Consider the following 17,098-nt stretch of genomic DNA (forward strand, 5'->3'; position numbering starts at 1 on the left):
TACATCATCAACTATAGGATTTGAGATAAAATGAGAGCGGACACTCAATAATAAAAAAAAAAATCATCAACTATAGGATTTGAGATAAAATGAGGTCATAAATTGGGTCCGTATGATGTAGCATTGATCAACCCTTAATATTTCCTCTGAAAAATTAATAGAGGTTTGTCGTGCTAACTACTAACTTGAGTCCCTGTTTTTTCAACTCAATATTGAGGTCCAACTAAGAATACGTCATTGGGATGTGGCCCAGCCCAAGACTTCAAACGGGCAGGCTAGTGATTCTCATGGACCCGGAAAAGTGGGCCGAACAAGTGTTTCGACGTTTGCTTGCCCAACTAGGGGTTACAACTACAAGCCCATGCCAAGGAGGCTGGGCTTTATTTGAGGTAACTGGGCCTTATTTTCTATTCAAAATTGCTGCACAAATGGGCAGGCAGGCAGCGTACAAATCGGGGTGGGCCGTTCACTTGTCAAATCTTAAACGTGATTTTCATAGAATTTTGTTTGGCACTCGGTTTCGGGTTTCCTTCTATATCGGCAACGTAATTGGCCCAAGCTCTAGCAATATAAAAATAAAAGCTTCCCTCCTCACTCAGAACAACATATTGTCGAGGATGCGAGAAGTGTAAGATCGTATCATTCTTGAGAAATTTGGGGAAGGAGCGTTAAGGGAGAGTGGAAAAATGGAAAGTGAAGAGGTATTAGAGGAGCTAAAGAACGTGGAGGTGGAGATTCAAGATGTCCAAGGTAAACAAGCCTACTACATTCGCCTTTTGAGCTCCATATATTTGAGTTTCCGAGAAGATTAGTTCCTAATAGGGAATTTGTTTCGGTTTCTTCGAAGAACTAAATTATTAATCCTAGCATCTCGTGTTTTTATGGTGAAATTCTCGTGGTACTTTAATTTCTTTTTCGTCGTTTTTTGGTTAATCTGTTACTACTTTACGATTTTTAGGGTTTATGGAATGATCGCATGGTGATTAGATTTTGATTTAACTTGGGTTTATTGTTTATTTTGTTTCAAATGATGTTTGAGTGTTGTAATTTGTTAATAATATCTTGTTCTTTGATCTTAGCAATTTAGGAACATTATTTCATGGTGAAGCAACTCCATTAGAATGAGTAATTAGTGTATGTTTTATGTTAATAATACTTTGCAAGTGAGGCCTTGTGAATTGTGATATTGTTTTCAGACCAGATAAGGATATTACTTGACCAGCAAGAAAAGTTATACGAGAGGAAGTCTGAACTGGAGGCTCTGCTGGAAGTGTGTGAAACATCTGAAAGTGCTGGTAAAGTTGGTGGTGCAGCTAGTACTGTTGAAGACTGGTCTGGCCCATTCGAGTGGGATTCACGAGCTGATGATGTTAGGTTCAATGTCTTTGGCATATCCACATATCGTGCAAATCAGAAGGAGGTGAATACATTTTATACCTTTTCTCTTTTATGCAATGTGATTATTTCTATTTAGGACTTCAAAGGTTGTGGTAGTATGTGGGAACTGGAATCTTCTAAACAGTGAACCAGATTTTTGTCAATACATCTTTAGAAAGCCACATCTGTGCTTCATTTTCCTTTACAAGCTCTTTTGTGTTTTTGCTCAATAGGGCATTTTATTCGGGTTTTTTAAACGACTGTATTATTAACTAGTGATTTTTCTTCTTTGAGGGTTGTCAAGAGCTCGTATTCTAAGCTGTACTGAATCTTTCTTCTATCCTTGCGTATATGTTTACTAATAAATAGCAATTATAACCAGATAATAAATGCTGTCATGAGTGGAAGAGATGTTATGGTCATTATGGCTGCTGGTGGTGGCAAGAGTCTATGTTATCAGCTGCCAGCTATTCTTCATGATGGACTCGCCCTTGTCGTCAGTCCTTTACTTTCTTTAATTCAAGATCAGGTGGTGTTTCGTGATTTATTTTATACAATTTGCTCAAGGCTAGACTTACGAAATCAGTTTTCTGAAAAATTATAATGATTCAGGTTATGGGTTTGACTGCTTTAGGCATTCCAGCATACATGTTGACATCCACCACTAGCAAGGAAAACGAGAAGTTCATATACAAGGCTCTCGAAAAGGGTGAAGGAGAGATCAAAATTCTGTATGTCACTCCAGAAAAGATATCAAAGAGCAAGAGATTTATGTCGAAACTTGAAAAGTGTCATCATGCTGGTCGCCTTTCTCTGGTTGCAATTGATGTGAGTACATATGGTTGATGACATGCTTTTGGATGCAGCATCTCAATCTGCTTTTATTGGTTTTTCCCCCCTTAGGTCAATGCGGTTGGTTTGATTTTTGGCCTTCTATATGTTCGCCTCCTTTCATCGCATGCCTCTCTGTTTATGGGTCTGATCATAGGATTGGTGGAGCAGTCTCAGTACTATCTGGAAGATGGTCAGTTAGGAGATACTGCTTCTATCTGAAGAATTTAAATATTATTACATAAAATTGGAACTGCTTTAATGTCTTTATGGTGGCCTGTGCTGCCTTAAATCAGATACTCACCTTAATTTTTCCAAGGTAATGCTAATCAGTGGTTTAGATGTTTTGAGTCGTTGAGATGCCATGCAAGAGTGCTAGTGTAATAAATACATAAGTTTCATCTGGATTTTCATTATTTATTTTGTGCACATACTATGTATAGCTGCATTGAGGGAGTACTTTTGTGTAGGACACAGATAATCGCGTCAGAATAGGTTAGCTTCTTTAAGAATTCTGTGTCTCGTTGGAGTAAAAGAGAAATGGGAAATGGGAAATTGGTATTTTATGTTATTTTCTTTGGTCCAATGAGGAAAATCTAGTAAGGTGACAATCCCTTGGTTATTCTGGTGATTATTTAGAATTAAGTGTGTCGAACGCTAGAAAAACTCAGAAAGTGCTAGCCATATGTACAGTGTGTTGTTTGACGCAAGGACAATTCAATGTGTATTGGTGGTACAAATAATTTCAAGTGAACATATTGCATGAGATGTTTGTGGGTGCTACATATTATATGTTCTTAAGGTTACTCACTTGCAATAATAACAAATATGAGAAACCAAATGCCTGCATTTTAGATAGTCAGAGTCTTTCATTGATTTTCAGGTAACAATAAGTTTTGATCTATTTTATTTTTCAGGAGGCACATTGCTGCAGTCAGTGGGGTCATGATTTTCGTCCTGACTATAAGAACCTTGGTATCCTTAAGACTCAGTTTCCCAATGTTCCTTTGGTGGCATTGACTGTATGATTCTTTCTTGCTTTTGCCTATAGTATTTTATATGACCATGGATTGTAAGCTTGTTTCCATAACTTTTTTTCTAATCCATTCGCAGGCTACTGCTACTCAAAAAGTCCAAGGCGATCTGGTTGAGATGCTGCACATCCAACGGTGCATTAGATTTGTCAGCACAATTAACAGGCCAAATCTCTTTTATCTGGTATTTTTGTTTGTGATTTGGTTTAATTTTTACAAAGGATGAGAATGAAAGGAATTTTAATTTGTTTATTCATGACATAAGGTAGAAAGTGCCATTCTGATGACACATTCTTGGCGCCTAAATGAAATTCATTTTATCATTAAAACGAAGACTTTTATATAGTTTCGGTCTTTTAATTCACCCCTTTTCCCCCAAATTTATTCTTTTCTATCCCAAATTGTAATTGTTCAATACTTCAATTAAACAATTTGTCTATCCGACATCATTCTCATGTCATAAGATCTTGAGCCTTTTTTTTTCCTCATGTTGCAGGTGCGGGAAAAATCATCTGTTGGTAAGGTGGTTATTGATGAAATTGCTGATCTTATTCGTGAATCTTATCCAAATGATGAATCTGGGATAGTTTATTGCTTCTCCAGAAAAGAATGCGAGCAGGTTTGTGTCTTAAAGTGACATCCATTCGACAAAGTCTTCTGTTGACTAACCTCTGATCGGATTAATTTTTGGTCTAAGGTGGTTATGCTATTATCTGTAAACTTAAAAATGTGCTTACATCTTATATGCCCATTAGACCACATAATCGAGCACGCAATGTTTTTACACAAATAACCTAATTATAACAATGATAATGTAGAAAAAGTGTTGAAATTGTACAATAAGCTAGTTTTAGGTCCATGGAGGAGTGTATGGTTGGTCCCCCTCTATCAATATCTCCTCCAACCGGGTGCACTTATCTTTGAAGTTTTGAATTTCTCTGCAATTGAATTTTGTGGCTGAAGAGAATAAAATTGTGCCATTATATACTTTTGTCAAATTGCTATTTCGTAAGCTTCTACAAGTTCTAACAATATACTGACTGGGGAATAGTGCTGGAATGCTGAGATGACTGAGTTTGAACTTAAATTGTTGATCAAACTTTTAAATCTTGCCGCAAGTAAATTTTCTGTCAGTAAACTATTTTTAATTCCTAATCTTCCTAACATCTCCATTTCTTCCTGGCTCGACATTTAGTCTTGACAATGGAAAATGCATGGTGTCTGTCACATGGCATTAAACTATGATGCACACATAAATATTTATGTCATAGAGGTTAAGATGACTTTGAATGAAAACTAGTTGTAGGACAGAAGTTAAGTTTTGGTGATAGTTTAGGACACACAGTTCTATTTTTTGCCTTAAAATATTTTCTTGAGCTGTATTCTGAATGTGATTGAGGCATCACATCCTTTATCTATAACATGCTTATTTTTAAATATAGTTTAACATTTGCTAGTTTAAGTCATAGATCATGGTCCTCCTGGGTAACTTTGTAGTGATAGTCTGTTGTACTTTTACCTACTTAGTGGCCTTAAATGAGTTCTTTAAGCATTCAGAAAATAATTAAATTTTGCGTGCTATGAGTAACTTATTTCCATTGTCATTAACTTTTCTGGATTGTTATGAGATGACTCTGTTTGCAGCATATTAAAAAACTTGGAATGCTTTGGTCCTAATTTACAATCTCCAATTAGACGATGAGTGTCCCAATGGAATGGCTGCATTAATTTTCTTATTGATTATTTATTGTTTGTTGTTTTTGTTGGGATCATCGACTTTCCTTATCCTGCAGACTGCCACTCTTTTTGTTGGGAAACTGTAAAGCTTTTTCAAACACCTAAAGCAGATAATTGACGTGGCTTTATCAATCGGTTCTTTCTGCTTAATGGAGCCAACCTTTTAGCTTCTTATGGAATTTATTGTATATTCTTTAATCTTTATGCTTACGGCTGGTATTCCATAATTTTTGAATGTGAGGTTATAATACATTTCCAGATCTACGCTGGAGAATAGATATATCTTCTGTTCATACTCTCAAGGTTTGTAGGTTGCAAAGGAGTTACGAGAGAGGGGAATTTCTGCTGACTATTACCATGCAGATATGGATGCAGGTTTTCGTGAGAAAATTCATTTGCGGTAAATCATTGATTCTAGTAAACTTACAGGTCGAAATTTTTCTTCATGTGTTTTTGAAAAGCAAATTTTTGCTTGGTTGTTTCTTCTTAATGTAATTTACAGTTATCACTCCAGTTCTGTTCTATTTTAAAAAAAAATTGGAGAGTTTTAATATTATGAACTCAAGAATTTGTGTTTACTTGAAATTATGTTGTAAACTTTTTTGTGCTATATAGATTTTACGCCATATAAAGCCCACATCATGGTTCTTCTAAGTATCATATTATCTTGGTATTGATGCTTTTGCCCTGGGTGGTGACATTGTCCAAATTGTTGGATGGAAAGTTTGGCTAAAAAGTCATTGGTGAACTAACCCTGTAGCTTGGGCCGGACTTAAATTGGAAAATAATCAATATAAACATCCAGGCGGTAGAGATGCGGTAGACTCAAGGAAAGTCATGGATATACTAAATTATCTTTTATTCCCTTGAGGATAGTCAGGGAATAGAATGTGGCTGAGCACATGAGAAAACAAGAAAGAGAACAATGACAAAGCAAGAGAGAGAGAGAGAGAGATCAATACGCATATCACTGTTGAGTGTTGAGGATGTTGTGGGCGAGGGGCAACTGTGGCTTTGAGGTATAGAACTTGAAAAAAATAAACCCTAAAGTCTTTGTCAGTTTGCTCATCTACTGATTCCATTTCAGGGGATGCTAAGATATTTTGAATAATAACTAATGTTGAAAATGTCTTATATACATTTGGCGGGATGGATTTCTTGGCCCATTTTCAACTTTAGTTTGGCAAAACACCCCTTTTAGCAAATTGTGTTTACTCTTCAGCTAAAGCAGCTATGCTTTGCACTTAAGGTATCTTTAACTTGTCAAAAAGTGCATGTCTTCGTATTTGGAGGCTATATCTATATGCGTCTTAAAACTTCTCTTAAGAGTTCATGGATGCTTGCGGAACCCAGCTTATGAAACCTAACTCTGTGCCGCTTCTTAACTGTGTTTCATGATGCAGATGGAGCCAAAATAAGCTACAGGTCATTGTTGGTACAGTATGTATTATTGTGATTGTTGTTGTTATATACTATTTTCTTTTGGTTTTCCATTCTGATGCCTTTCATCATGGCAGGTGGCATTTGGCATGGGAATTAACAAGCCTGATGGTTAGTGTGGAAAATGGAAATTATGCTAATGATTTTTTTTCTTTTTTATTATCTCTAAGGAGATTTCTTTATGGTACATGATTGACGAAATTCTTTTTTATGACTAAGAGCTTGACATAATACTATACACATCCTCTTATAATTCTCAGTAATTGCTTGTAGTCAGGTTTGTCATCCATCACAGCCTCAGTAAATCAATGGAAACATATTACCAGGTTTTTTTCTTCGCACTGAACATGTCCACGAAGAAGAATTTTCTTTCTGTAACTCTTTGTCTTGTAGGAAAGTGGCCGAGCTGGACGAGATGGACTGCCTTCTGAATGCATTCTTTTCTTTAGGCCTGCTGATGTTCCCAGGCAGGTAAATGTGTATGCAAGATTTTGTTGTATTTGTATGATTTTCCTTTAAAATTTAAACTCACGCTTCTCTTTGCAGAGTTCCATGGTCTTCTACGAAAATTCTGGATTGCAAAATTTTTATGGGATAGTGCGGTATTGTCAGGTAGAAATTTCCGAATCATGAACCACATGCTTGATCTCCTCAAATTATTGAAACTTAGAACTCATTTATGGGTATTTGTTACTAGGATTGAGATCTCTTCCTTTTCTAGATCCCTCCTATCCTTCTCCTTTTCTAATCATGTTGTCTTATGTGTAACATCATCTTCAACCAACCTCCACTGGATGCACCTTTTGGTGCTGCCACTGATTCAAATTTGAAAACAGGTTATGGGCTTACGGCTTACACAACCACTACTTCATGAATAGAAATCGGAGGCACAAAGCATTTGAGGGGATCCTAATTCTTTTACTACTGTTATGGAGAAAGTTTGTTAAGCCATAATTTTCAGCCGAGATTATAACTGGACTAATGGAGTCATATAATAATGATTACAAATATGATTGTTATTTTATACATTGCTGCTTCACTGCAAATTAGACATATATTTTATGCTAGGGCTCGCTTGAGATAAAGTATGGTCCATTTACGCTTAGCAAAATTAAGTTTAAAAAATGAAGAGCACTTCTGTTTGAGATGACAGGAAATTCTAATGCATGCCGTCTTCATTTTTCTGCTGTAATGTGGAATTCTAAATCAAGCAGGTTGAATTCTTATTCTCATTCCAAGCAGAGTTAATAACTCCCACAAACTCTCCCTTCATTAACCCCCATTTCCCTCAATTTTAGTATTCTCCTTTACTCTTCTCGCTTTCTCCCATGCTAGCCTCAACAATAGGTCAGTCCAATGCATTGCGATTTTTCACCTCTTTGTAGTTGAGTTCATGCTATAGTTGCTAGTAATATCTGTAAGGAAAATTCTTTTCATGATTTCGAGCTAAACTGTTCATCTCATTACAGTCAAAAAGACAATGTCGCCGAAGTGCCTTTTTTCACCATTTTGCCGAGCCACTGCAAGATTGCAATGGTATATTATGACTTATGTTATTCAACACTAAAGTTTTGCTTACAAAGTGATGCTCATATTAACTTGTGTAATAAACTTAATTTCACACTTTCTCAGGGATGTGTGACAACTGTGCATTCTCGAGTGAAGTTGAGGAAATCGATGTATCAAGTATGTTTCTCTTAAAAAATTACGACATTTATCTGCCTTGCAATTCTTGTTTTACATTCAATATATTAATCGTTACTATCACATATTGCATCTTTTTATTTGATGTTGAATTTCTTTTGTGTTACTTGTGTGCTGTGGTAATTTGCTTAGCCCATTTGTACTTTTTGTCATTGCACCATCTTGGTGCTGAATAAAATTTCATTCTTTCCAGTCAACCAAAAGAGTAAATTGCTCATAAGATGGTGTTGTATTTTTCCCTTATGTGTCATCACCAAAGCCTCAACCCTAAAAGATTTGGGGGCAGTTACATGAATTCATTCATTTGCCAGACACACACACACAAAAAAGTTTCATGAATTCGTAAGAGAAGCTATATTTATTTTGTGGAGCGACATAAGAGAAGTCAGATTTATTTTGTGGGGCGACGAAAGAGAAGTCGAGTTTGCATTCTTCACTAAATATATGAACTTTATGCCCTTTCGTATCACTTCCATCCATATCTTTTTTGGCCTTGCTATCCTGTTTGTAGTATCTCCTAGTTGAAGTTCATCAGCATTTGCTCCACTGCACCATATATACAGTGTTATACATGCGATCAACACTACTCCTATACCATATTGAATAGTCTCGTTTCTTATCCAATATTTTCTTCCCTTGCCTTGTTTGCGATGTAATATTATCATTTCTGATTATTCTATTTTTGAACAAGTTGCCTCTTAATAGCCTAACATTACTTTTCCCATCATTTCAGCATTTAACCATAAACTTCAAGGATCTACTTTGGTCTCATAAAACCTCATATGTACTCTTACAATTCATTCAACAAACTTTAATCTTGTTGGATATGTCCCCTGAATCTCTTCATTTTTTCATAGTTAATGTGGGTTAACCTAGCTGGGACTTTGCTATGTGTCAACCTCAAGGTGGTCCTTTGTGGTCTCATGATGATTGCACGATCAATTTCTACATAAATATGCATATTGGCTTATGGAACGATAGGAAGCATTTTTATGTTACCTGAAAGATGAAAACTTAGAATGCATTATTATTAAGAATTACTTTTTCTTCCATTTTTATTCTATTGCTTCATCTTAATTCTGTCATTATATCTGTGGGTTAATGCATATTAAGGGGCAAGTCCACAATACCATTGCTTAAAGCCATTAGAAATACCGTTTTACTCAATTTTATAAGCTTTTACCATCTTTTTTTACCCAAATTACAACTTTCTGTGAATGGGTACGGTTTGCAAGTTAATGTTTGACTCACTGTAATTTTTTACTAAAAAATGTGGTCCTTAATGGCATTGAACTATTGAAGTAATTCCTCATATGGGAAGGTTTGTGTGTAATATGTTCATGGTTGTAGGTCATGCAAAACTTATGGTATCATTTCTGCAAGATTTGCAAGAAAATGATCAGAGATTGACAATGTTGCAACTCGTGGAGAAAATGAAGAATAAGCACAAAGAAATAGGTTGGTTTTATAAACTGATGCATCTTTTAATATGTCCAACATGGTACATCTCGACGCATCGTTCATATATGCTTTAAGTTTTTGAATAATTAGTTTTGGCTAAAACATTTGAGAGGGAAAAATCTAATGACTGTTTTAAGGGCTAAAAGATCTCGTGCAACAAGTTTCGGATTTTGTCAATGATAATACTAAGAACTAGTGCCTTATTGTGGTATGGAATGAAGATAAATGAAACTATGTTAAAACAAAAGTTAACTGGTATAACATACCTAGCATATGGGCATATATTTATGTACATATCTACATGCCTTGTCATCCCTATATGTAATTTATGTATGATTTATAGCTAACCTGGCTATATCTTATTATCAATTGTATTTCAGAGTGGAATATACACCGGATTGTCGAGGAACACTCACTTTTTAATCTGATCTGTTATGATCTATGATATGCTAATCTATTCTGTGATTTTTTTATTTGTTTTTGTTTTCAACAATCTAGATTCCAACATGAAGAGAGAGAAACTAGAACAGCTAGTGGTGCAGCTTATAACAGAGCATGTTTTGGTAAGTATTTAAACTCATTAGATCTAAAATATTTTAACTAAATTAAGTTCTTTGTGATAACTTGTTTGAGGGTGATTTCATGTACAGAAGAAATTTACAACTCGTTAATAAACACTTAAGTGCCATGAGTTTGGCTTTAAATTTTATATCATGTTGAGTAATATAATCACAAATTTTTGCTTTCGCCAAGGTACATGTTTTAGGTACATACTAAATTATGCATAATCCATCTAGTGGATACTTGTGGTAGGCCTCCCAAATTATTTGGGATAAAGGCTTTGATGATGCTGTTGATGAAGTAAAATTTTGCCTTTAAAGACTAGGAAGCATTGCAACATGAGTTGTAATTTATTCAAGCACATTATGGGTAACAGATGTTAAGCCATTATCAAGCCATCAATTTTCTGCCATTTTTTGGTAAAGTGCAGCAACCACCCTTGATGTTTTCAGTAAAGACCCATGCCACTCACTTTCGTAAACGAACTCACTGGCCTATATAATGTACAGATTCCTGATTCTCTTTCTAAAAAATAAAATTGATGAACTACTCTCGTTCCACTATTGTAACCTGTTTCTCTTTTACCAATTTCTCATTCAAGAAAAAGAAATTACCCTCAACATATATTATATCCTCTTTTTTGGATGTAGCTCTATATTCTTCACTCATGAGTATATTTGAACGATGCTAGATTCCTCTTTGTAGGTAGTGGAATTCTAAATCTTACACTTTGTAGGTTTTGGTTTATATGAATTCAGCCAACATTAGTTTTACTTGGTATTGCATGATTTATATGGAGATTGAATGGATTATTTACCTACTCATTGCATTGTATTCTATCCATGTATTGTTTGTATTCACTTGATAGCTGCAAACAGTCTTATCATAGGTTCGCTTCTACAACGATTTTATTTTTCGAATCTTGGTTATTTATGAGAAATGGTAGGTAAAAATTGGAGGCAAAAGCCTTCAAGGACTAGACTGAAACTGTTGATTTACCATTTTAAGGTTGTATTTCAAATATTTAACTTTAAATATTGATAGCCTACTAAGTCTGTCTTCTCTAGTATGTTTTTCTATTGATGTATTAACATTGTTTTACAAACGTAATTTATTCTATATGATGAATTATTTGACTATTAATTATAGTTTTGATGTAGAAAGAAGAATTCCAGCATACTGCATATTCTACAAACGCGTACGTTACCATTGGACCATTAGCAAAGCAAGTATTGCAAGGTAATTGAAGCTTCCCCTCTGAAAGCAAATGGTGATGTAAAATCTTATGTAGTATATACCATTTTTTACTTACCTCTTTTTATGTACCCCTATTTCCTTAGAAGGTAACCTAAATGCACAAAACATCGAACCTTTTTATTGATTCATGCCAACAATCAAGGATTCAGTAGCTTTTAGGAGGTGCTATCAGATTTTAGAAGTCTATGATTCCCCCCTACAAGGTGATTCAAGCATTTGAGTCATGCACCTCACCTGTTAGGCTGAGACTTCTATGATGCGCTGAGAATACCCTTTAAATCATACATCAAGAAGGAAATTTTGTATTATGAAGAGGCATGATTGTAATTGTACACTCTTGTTCTGGTACGATTTTATTTTTATTTTTGTATAGGTAAGAAGATTATAAAGCAAGAAGTTTCTAGCAGACTGAATACAGGGACTGAAAAGAGGAAATCTGTTAAACGCAGTCTCACATCATCGCATTTGGAGTTCAAGCTTGACAATCTGCGAAAGGAGCTAGCCTCGGTTCATGGGGGAATATTGCCTCATTCTATATTGTCTGCTCAGCAGATCAGAACCATAAGTGCCCAGAAACCACATCCAATAGAAGAGGCAAGTCCTTCATATGTTTATCATTCAGTTGCCTTGGCATTTTTTTTTCTGAGCATGTATAATTGCATTAAGCTCTCAATTGATCTTCTAGTTGCCGTGAGCTTCATGCCCAGACATGCTAAGATATTCCGTGCATCTTTGGTACTACTGAGCTCAAACTTGACTTCTGATTGTGCAAATAGCTCCCAAAGTTGCTTAACATCTGCCCAGGTGTAGTCTGAGCACTAACATGTGCATGCAAACAAACATCTTGAAAGAGAGAAGCAAATCTGATGATTGGATGAATCCCCCACCCCCCTCCATCTAACGATAAATTTATTTTGATCATATGAACTTTTGTTGCTCTTTCAGCTGGAGAAAGTTATAGGAAAGTTGAAGACAGAAAAGTATGGAAGTAGGATTCTCGAAGAAATCCAGAATTGCACGGACTCAGACCTGCCTAATAATGGAAAGTTGATAGAGGAAAAGGACAGTGAAGGTAGAGCTAAAAAGAGGACAATGACCACGAAGAGTCATATTGTTATTGAGAGTAGTGATGAAGACGCATGAGAAACTGAAAATTTCACCAAGATGCTCCAAGAATCGCATTAAATGACCTCTTGAGGTACGCAATTTTGGGCATTGCTTATTGCCAACAAGGCCAATGTTGGAATCACATAAATCTTCACCTACATATACGTCCTCTTTTAAGTTTTCTTGTAGTTCCAGTATGAAGACTTGAGTTTGGCATTGTTTTTTCTTTAAACAAAATAATTTATTAAATATATGCCTTTTTTTCTACACCCCAACCCCAACACAAAAAAGGGGTAGTTGAAATATGAAATTAAGGAATGTCAAATTCGACCTTAAGATTGCAAATTGCAGCAACCATTTTGGGTTAGGGGGCTGTTGACTGGTTGAAAGTGAAGTGTTGATTCCCCTATGAATTACTAGGTTACAGCCGGACTAACCTCGAAGATGTGTGTTCATCAGGAACTGTCACCCATAAGGATTGAACCCTTGATCACTGGGTAGAAATACAAGAATGAGAGCCAACTAGGCTGACATCCGACTTAACTAAAGATATTTGTTGTTAGTTGTGTAGTAGTGTTGAACCAGATCATAGGTTTTTTCTTGTCCAGGATAAATGGATTTAAAACTTCGGATGGTAAGGTTTGGCATGATTGGCTGGCGCACATGTTCGAAATTATTTGAACATTATTTGGGTCCAATACTAAGCTCGGTGTAAAATGTAGTACGAGTAATAGTCTGAGTTCTCTGAAAGGTCAAAAATCATGATTTGCGTACATAAATGTGATATGGTTAGGTAACCATACCTGTGGAATTAGGTGATTTCAATACATTTATTGGTCAGCTCAATAAAACACACAACCCCACCAGTACAATTTCTTATTTTCTTCATGAATTTAGTTAATTGATGAAGAAAGTCCAAATTACTGTGGTTAAAGGCACATGATTGGCTTCATAGTCAAAATTTGCTTCCTCAAGTCCCACAGAGCCTACCCCACACTATTTGAGTGCCGTTAAAGCCAACCAGATGCTGCCTATCAACTCTCATGTTTCTCCTTGTCTTTGCACTTGCATGATCTAACAGATAATTTGTCTTCTTCTTGAATATAAAAATGTTGTTGAACCAAAATCCTCCTCCCCTCGTCACCAATAACATATATAGATCCTAAAGCTTTTGACCAAGTTTAGTTTCTCTAACAAATTCTTGCAGTGATTTGTGTAGGGTTTACATCATAGTATTTAATACCGGATACGCGGTATTTTGTAACAAACAAAAAAACTATTTGACTCAGTAATTGAGATCCTAGCTATTGAGGTGTATGGAGGAGATTAAAAGTGTAAATGAAATGCTTTATTTGTACTTTTAATCTCTTCTATACACCTCAACAACTAGAATCATTAGGATCTCAATTGCTACGACGAGTAGCTGGGTTGATTAACAAAACTCCACACATGCAATCAAACTGAGGTTCAGCCTTTAACTGCAATCAAAGGGAGATTCGACCCTTAACACTTTCATATTTATTAATTGGTAAATTGGTATTTTGTTTGTGATTTTTTATTTTGCGATTTCAATGTCAAAATGATCGTGATCTATCAATTATAAAGGTTGACTCATTGTTGTATTTATTATTTTGATTTTTAAGTTATGTATATTAATAGTATATATTATATAGGTAAATGTCTCTTTTATCAAAAAAAAATATCTATTAATTTATGTATATTTCTTGTCAAGCTTTTTGACTCCAGAAATTTGGAAAATAAGATGATTCCACGTAATCCAACTAATAATTTATTCACCATGTCTTATCTCCCAAATCATGTACAGTAGAAAATAAATAATGGCGGGGTAGAAAATTATGGAGGGAATCTTTAGACTAGCTAAAGTCTGCTGTCATGCCGGTCCATGTAAACTTTATATGTTTATATTATTTCTATTAATACAAGTGGTATTATTAGTGCCATAATCCTAGATTATTGAGAATGGGAGATAACCTAATTGGTCAGATTGTCTGTTTAGGACCTTGAGGTCTAGAGTTCTATTCTTACTAGGAGGTTTGGGATTTGGGTAGTTTTTCATCCTCTGTGGTGGTCTTCATGCCCCTCGGACATGACTTAGCGTGTGTGTGACATGTGGGTTTTTCAAAAAAAAAAAATCCTAAATTATTAATCTCCAATTATTTGTTTATCAATGGTGAAATGAAACCATAAATTCATGATGTCTTCCTTTTATTTTATTTTTTTCTTTTATTTTATTTTTAAAAAAAAACACCCGAGCTACTAATTAAAATAGTAAGAATATCGTGTATGACCCTGATAATCAACATTCAAATCTCTTCTCCCCATTTTAAAAAATGAGAGGGATTCAATTTCTTCCAAATTAATAGAAAATTAAACATTGCAAATAGAAAAAAAAAATGCATAGAAGAATAATAATGGAACAGAACCAAGTTGGGATGTCTATTACTATTTTATAACCATAGATAGTAACGTGGTTCTTATCAGACAAATTGGAATCAAAATCAAAATATTAATATATTATCTTCCCATTTTTTAAAATAAAGATATTATCTTCACAATTCACATTTGCATCTAATAAAGCGAAAGGCAAGGAAAATATGTATGGAGTGTGGAGCCCACAGCCCCACTCTTTTACACCAACGCCCAAGAAATCTGCACGCCATTGCATGTAAAAACCAATAAAAAAAACTTGAAAATTTTGAAAATTTTCATTTCACAACTCACCTTTCTCATTCCAAAGCTGTAAATCAGTATACACCACCGCAATCCTCACAACCTTCTTTCTTTCTTTTTCTAATGGCTTTTGCCGCTCAGCTTTCACACGACCACCACCTTCTCTCTTTATTCCTTCACCCATTCCAACGCCAACTACAACATTCTCTCTGTATCAGAAACCGCAACTCTCGTGATTACTACTAGTGTTTCGTCTCTGTTTGTTTGTGAGTATGGGCTATCTTTCTTGCAATGCGGAGTCTGCAATCTCCACCTGTGATTCTCACAATTGGAATTTTTCAACGAAAAGCAAATCCAGACGCAAAAGCTGCGAACCAGTCAAGATTAGAGAGTTCTCGTACAATGAACTCGTCACCGCCACGAATGATTTCTCTGCAGAGAATTTTCTCGGGAAAGGCAGCCATGGAAGCGTCTACAGAGCAGTCCTCGACGGTGGAAAGCTCATTGCCGCAGTCAAGAAGACGGTGTCTGCAGCTAATTTTCAAAACAGTTCTAATTCTAGCAATAGTCCTGCAGATAACGAGATTGAGATTCTGTCCAGAGTCCGAAACCCTTGCCTTGTGAATCTGATCGGCTTTTGCAGTGAAATCAAAGACAAAAAGCTCATCGTCGTTGAGTATATGCCAAATGGTTCTTTATACGATTTGCTTCACTCGAGCTCAACCCCGCCGGCTTGGAGCCGGCGAGTCCTGTTCGCGTTACAGTTAGCGAAAGCGATTCAATTTCTGCACTCATCGAATCCTCCAGTGATTCACAGAGATATTAAGTCCTCAAATGTGTTAATCGATAGGCATTGGAACACGAGGCTCGGCGATTTCGGTTTGGCTTTGAGAGGACACGTGGAGGACGTGCTCGTGAAGTGCACACCACCGGCGGGGACGTTAGGGTACCTTGACCCTGGCTATCTTGCCCCAGGGGATCTCAGTACCAAAAGCGACGTTTTCAGTTTCGGAATCTTGTTATTGGAGATCATCAGTGGAAGGAATGCGATCGATTTTAACTACAGTCCGCCATCAGTTGTTGATTGGGCGGTGCCATTGATCAAGCAAGGAAACTTCACCGGAATCCTCGACGAACGAATCAGATCGCCGGCAGATCCCGCCGTTGTGCGTAAACTCGCCGTTTTGGCTGCTCGTTGCGTGAGATCAACGGCGGATAAGCGTCCGAATATGGCGGAGGTGGTTGAGTATTTGAAAGTCATTAACAAAAGAGCTCGCGCGCCGCCGATCTGGAACCACTGCAGGCGGCACGGGGGGACAATTCCGCCGGCTGTTGCGTTCGATGCGGTTGACCGGAGCGAAGAGGTTGTGAAGGTAGCCAGACTCGGTAGCAGGAGAACCGGGAAGGTATCCAATGTTTCGAGTGTAGAATACATTGGTAATGAAGCAACCACTTTTGCGAGTGATCGGGTAACCCGATCGAAGTCCACTGGCTCTTTTAAACCGGGTTCGGATTCAAGTTCACAAAAAAGAAGGACCGGGGTGACAGTTATCAGCCGTGTGAGGCTTAACAAGTCCAGATCTACCGGGTTGTTACAGGGACCACGGGTTCGGGTTGTGAACTCTAACCATAAATCGTTTGAGCCAAGGAGGATTGAGAATTCAACGGAAACTGACATGTCAACAAGTATGAAAAGGATGCAGGAGAAGCCATTGTTTTCAAACTGAACTGCCTTTGGAAATCAACTCTAGAGAATCTTTCAGAGTTGCACCAACATCTATTGATTGCTTTTGTTTTGTGTACTGTATTGTGACAAGTTGAATTTGGCAATGTCAAACTCAATATATTAATTTGTCTTGTCTTTACTAATAAATACTAGAAAAAAGAAGATTTACCTA

The 17,098-nt window shown here is 36.4% G+C and overlaps 2 protein-coding genes across 3 annotated transcripts; both read left to right on the plus strand.

Moving 5' to 3' along the window:
• The first annotated feature begins 585 nt into the window (after positions 1–585).
• On the plus strand, positions 586–12,778 carry LOC120009461 (ATP-dependent DNA helicase Q-like 2). Of its 2 annotated transcripts, none has more exons than XM_038860073.1 (20): positions 586–807; positions 1,197–1,420; positions 1,760–1,906; positions 1,990–2,205; positions 3,126–3,230; positions 3,322–3,426; positions 3,739–3,861; positions 5,291–5,379; positions 6,383–6,419; positions 6,497–6,530; positions 6,693–6,745; positions 6,813–6,890; positions 6,966–7,031; positions 7,889–7,955; positions 8,052–8,105; positions 9,474–9,581; positions 10,083–10,147; positions 11,306–11,384; positions 11,776–11,996; positions 12,348–12,778. In XM_038860073.1, the coding sequence occupies exons 1-20, from the start codon at positions 687–689 to the stop codon at positions 12,543–12,545; spliced, it is 2,190 nt and encodes a 729-aa protein (XP_038716001.1). In that variant the 5' UTR covers positions 586–686; the 3' UTR covers positions 12,546–12,778. The 2 variants fall into 2 exon arrangements, with proteins under 2 accessions (XP_038716001.1, XP_038716002.1); XM_038860074.1 differs by having other exon boundaries at positions 589–750.
• Positions 12,779–15,080: 2,302 nt separating this feature from the next.
• LOC120009686 (serine/threonine-protein kinase-like protein At1g28390) lies at positions 15,081–17,098 on the plus strand. The gene has a single exon (XM_038860362.1). It carries the CDS (start codon positions 15,473–15,475, stop codon positions 16,925–16,927), a length of 1,455 nt encoding a protein of 484 aa, XP_038716290.1. The 5' UTR covers positions 15,081–15,472; the 3' UTR covers positions 16,928–17,098.

Source organism: Tripterygium wilfordii, chromosome 11 (assembly GCF_013401445.1).
Source record: "Tripterygium wilfordii isolate XIE 37 chromosome 11, ASM1340144v1, whole genome shotgun sequence".
NCBI classification, from domain to species: Eukaryota; Viridiplantae; Streptophyta; class Magnoliopsida; order Celastrales; family Celastraceae; genus Tripterygium; species Tripterygium wilfordii.

Bases quoted from the DNA above. Each gene is read 5' to 3' on its own strand.
- LOC120009461 (XM_038860073.1), top strand. From the start codon at position 687: ATGGAAAGTGAAGAGGTATTAGAGGAGCTAAAGAACGTGGAGGTGGAG. The intron at 3,862-5,290 runs GTTTGTGTCTTA...CAAGGTTTGTAG, and splicing joins CCAGAAAAGAATGCGAGCAG to GTTGCAAAGGAGTTACGAGA. The intron at 10,148-11,305 runs GTAAGTATTTAA...GTTTTGATGTAG, and splicing joins TTATAACAGAGCATGTTTTG to AAAGAAGAATTCCAGCATAC.
- LOC120009686 (XM_038860362.1), top strand. From the start codon at position 15,473: ATGGGCTATCTTTCTTGCAATGCGGAGTCTGCAATCTCCACCTGTGAT.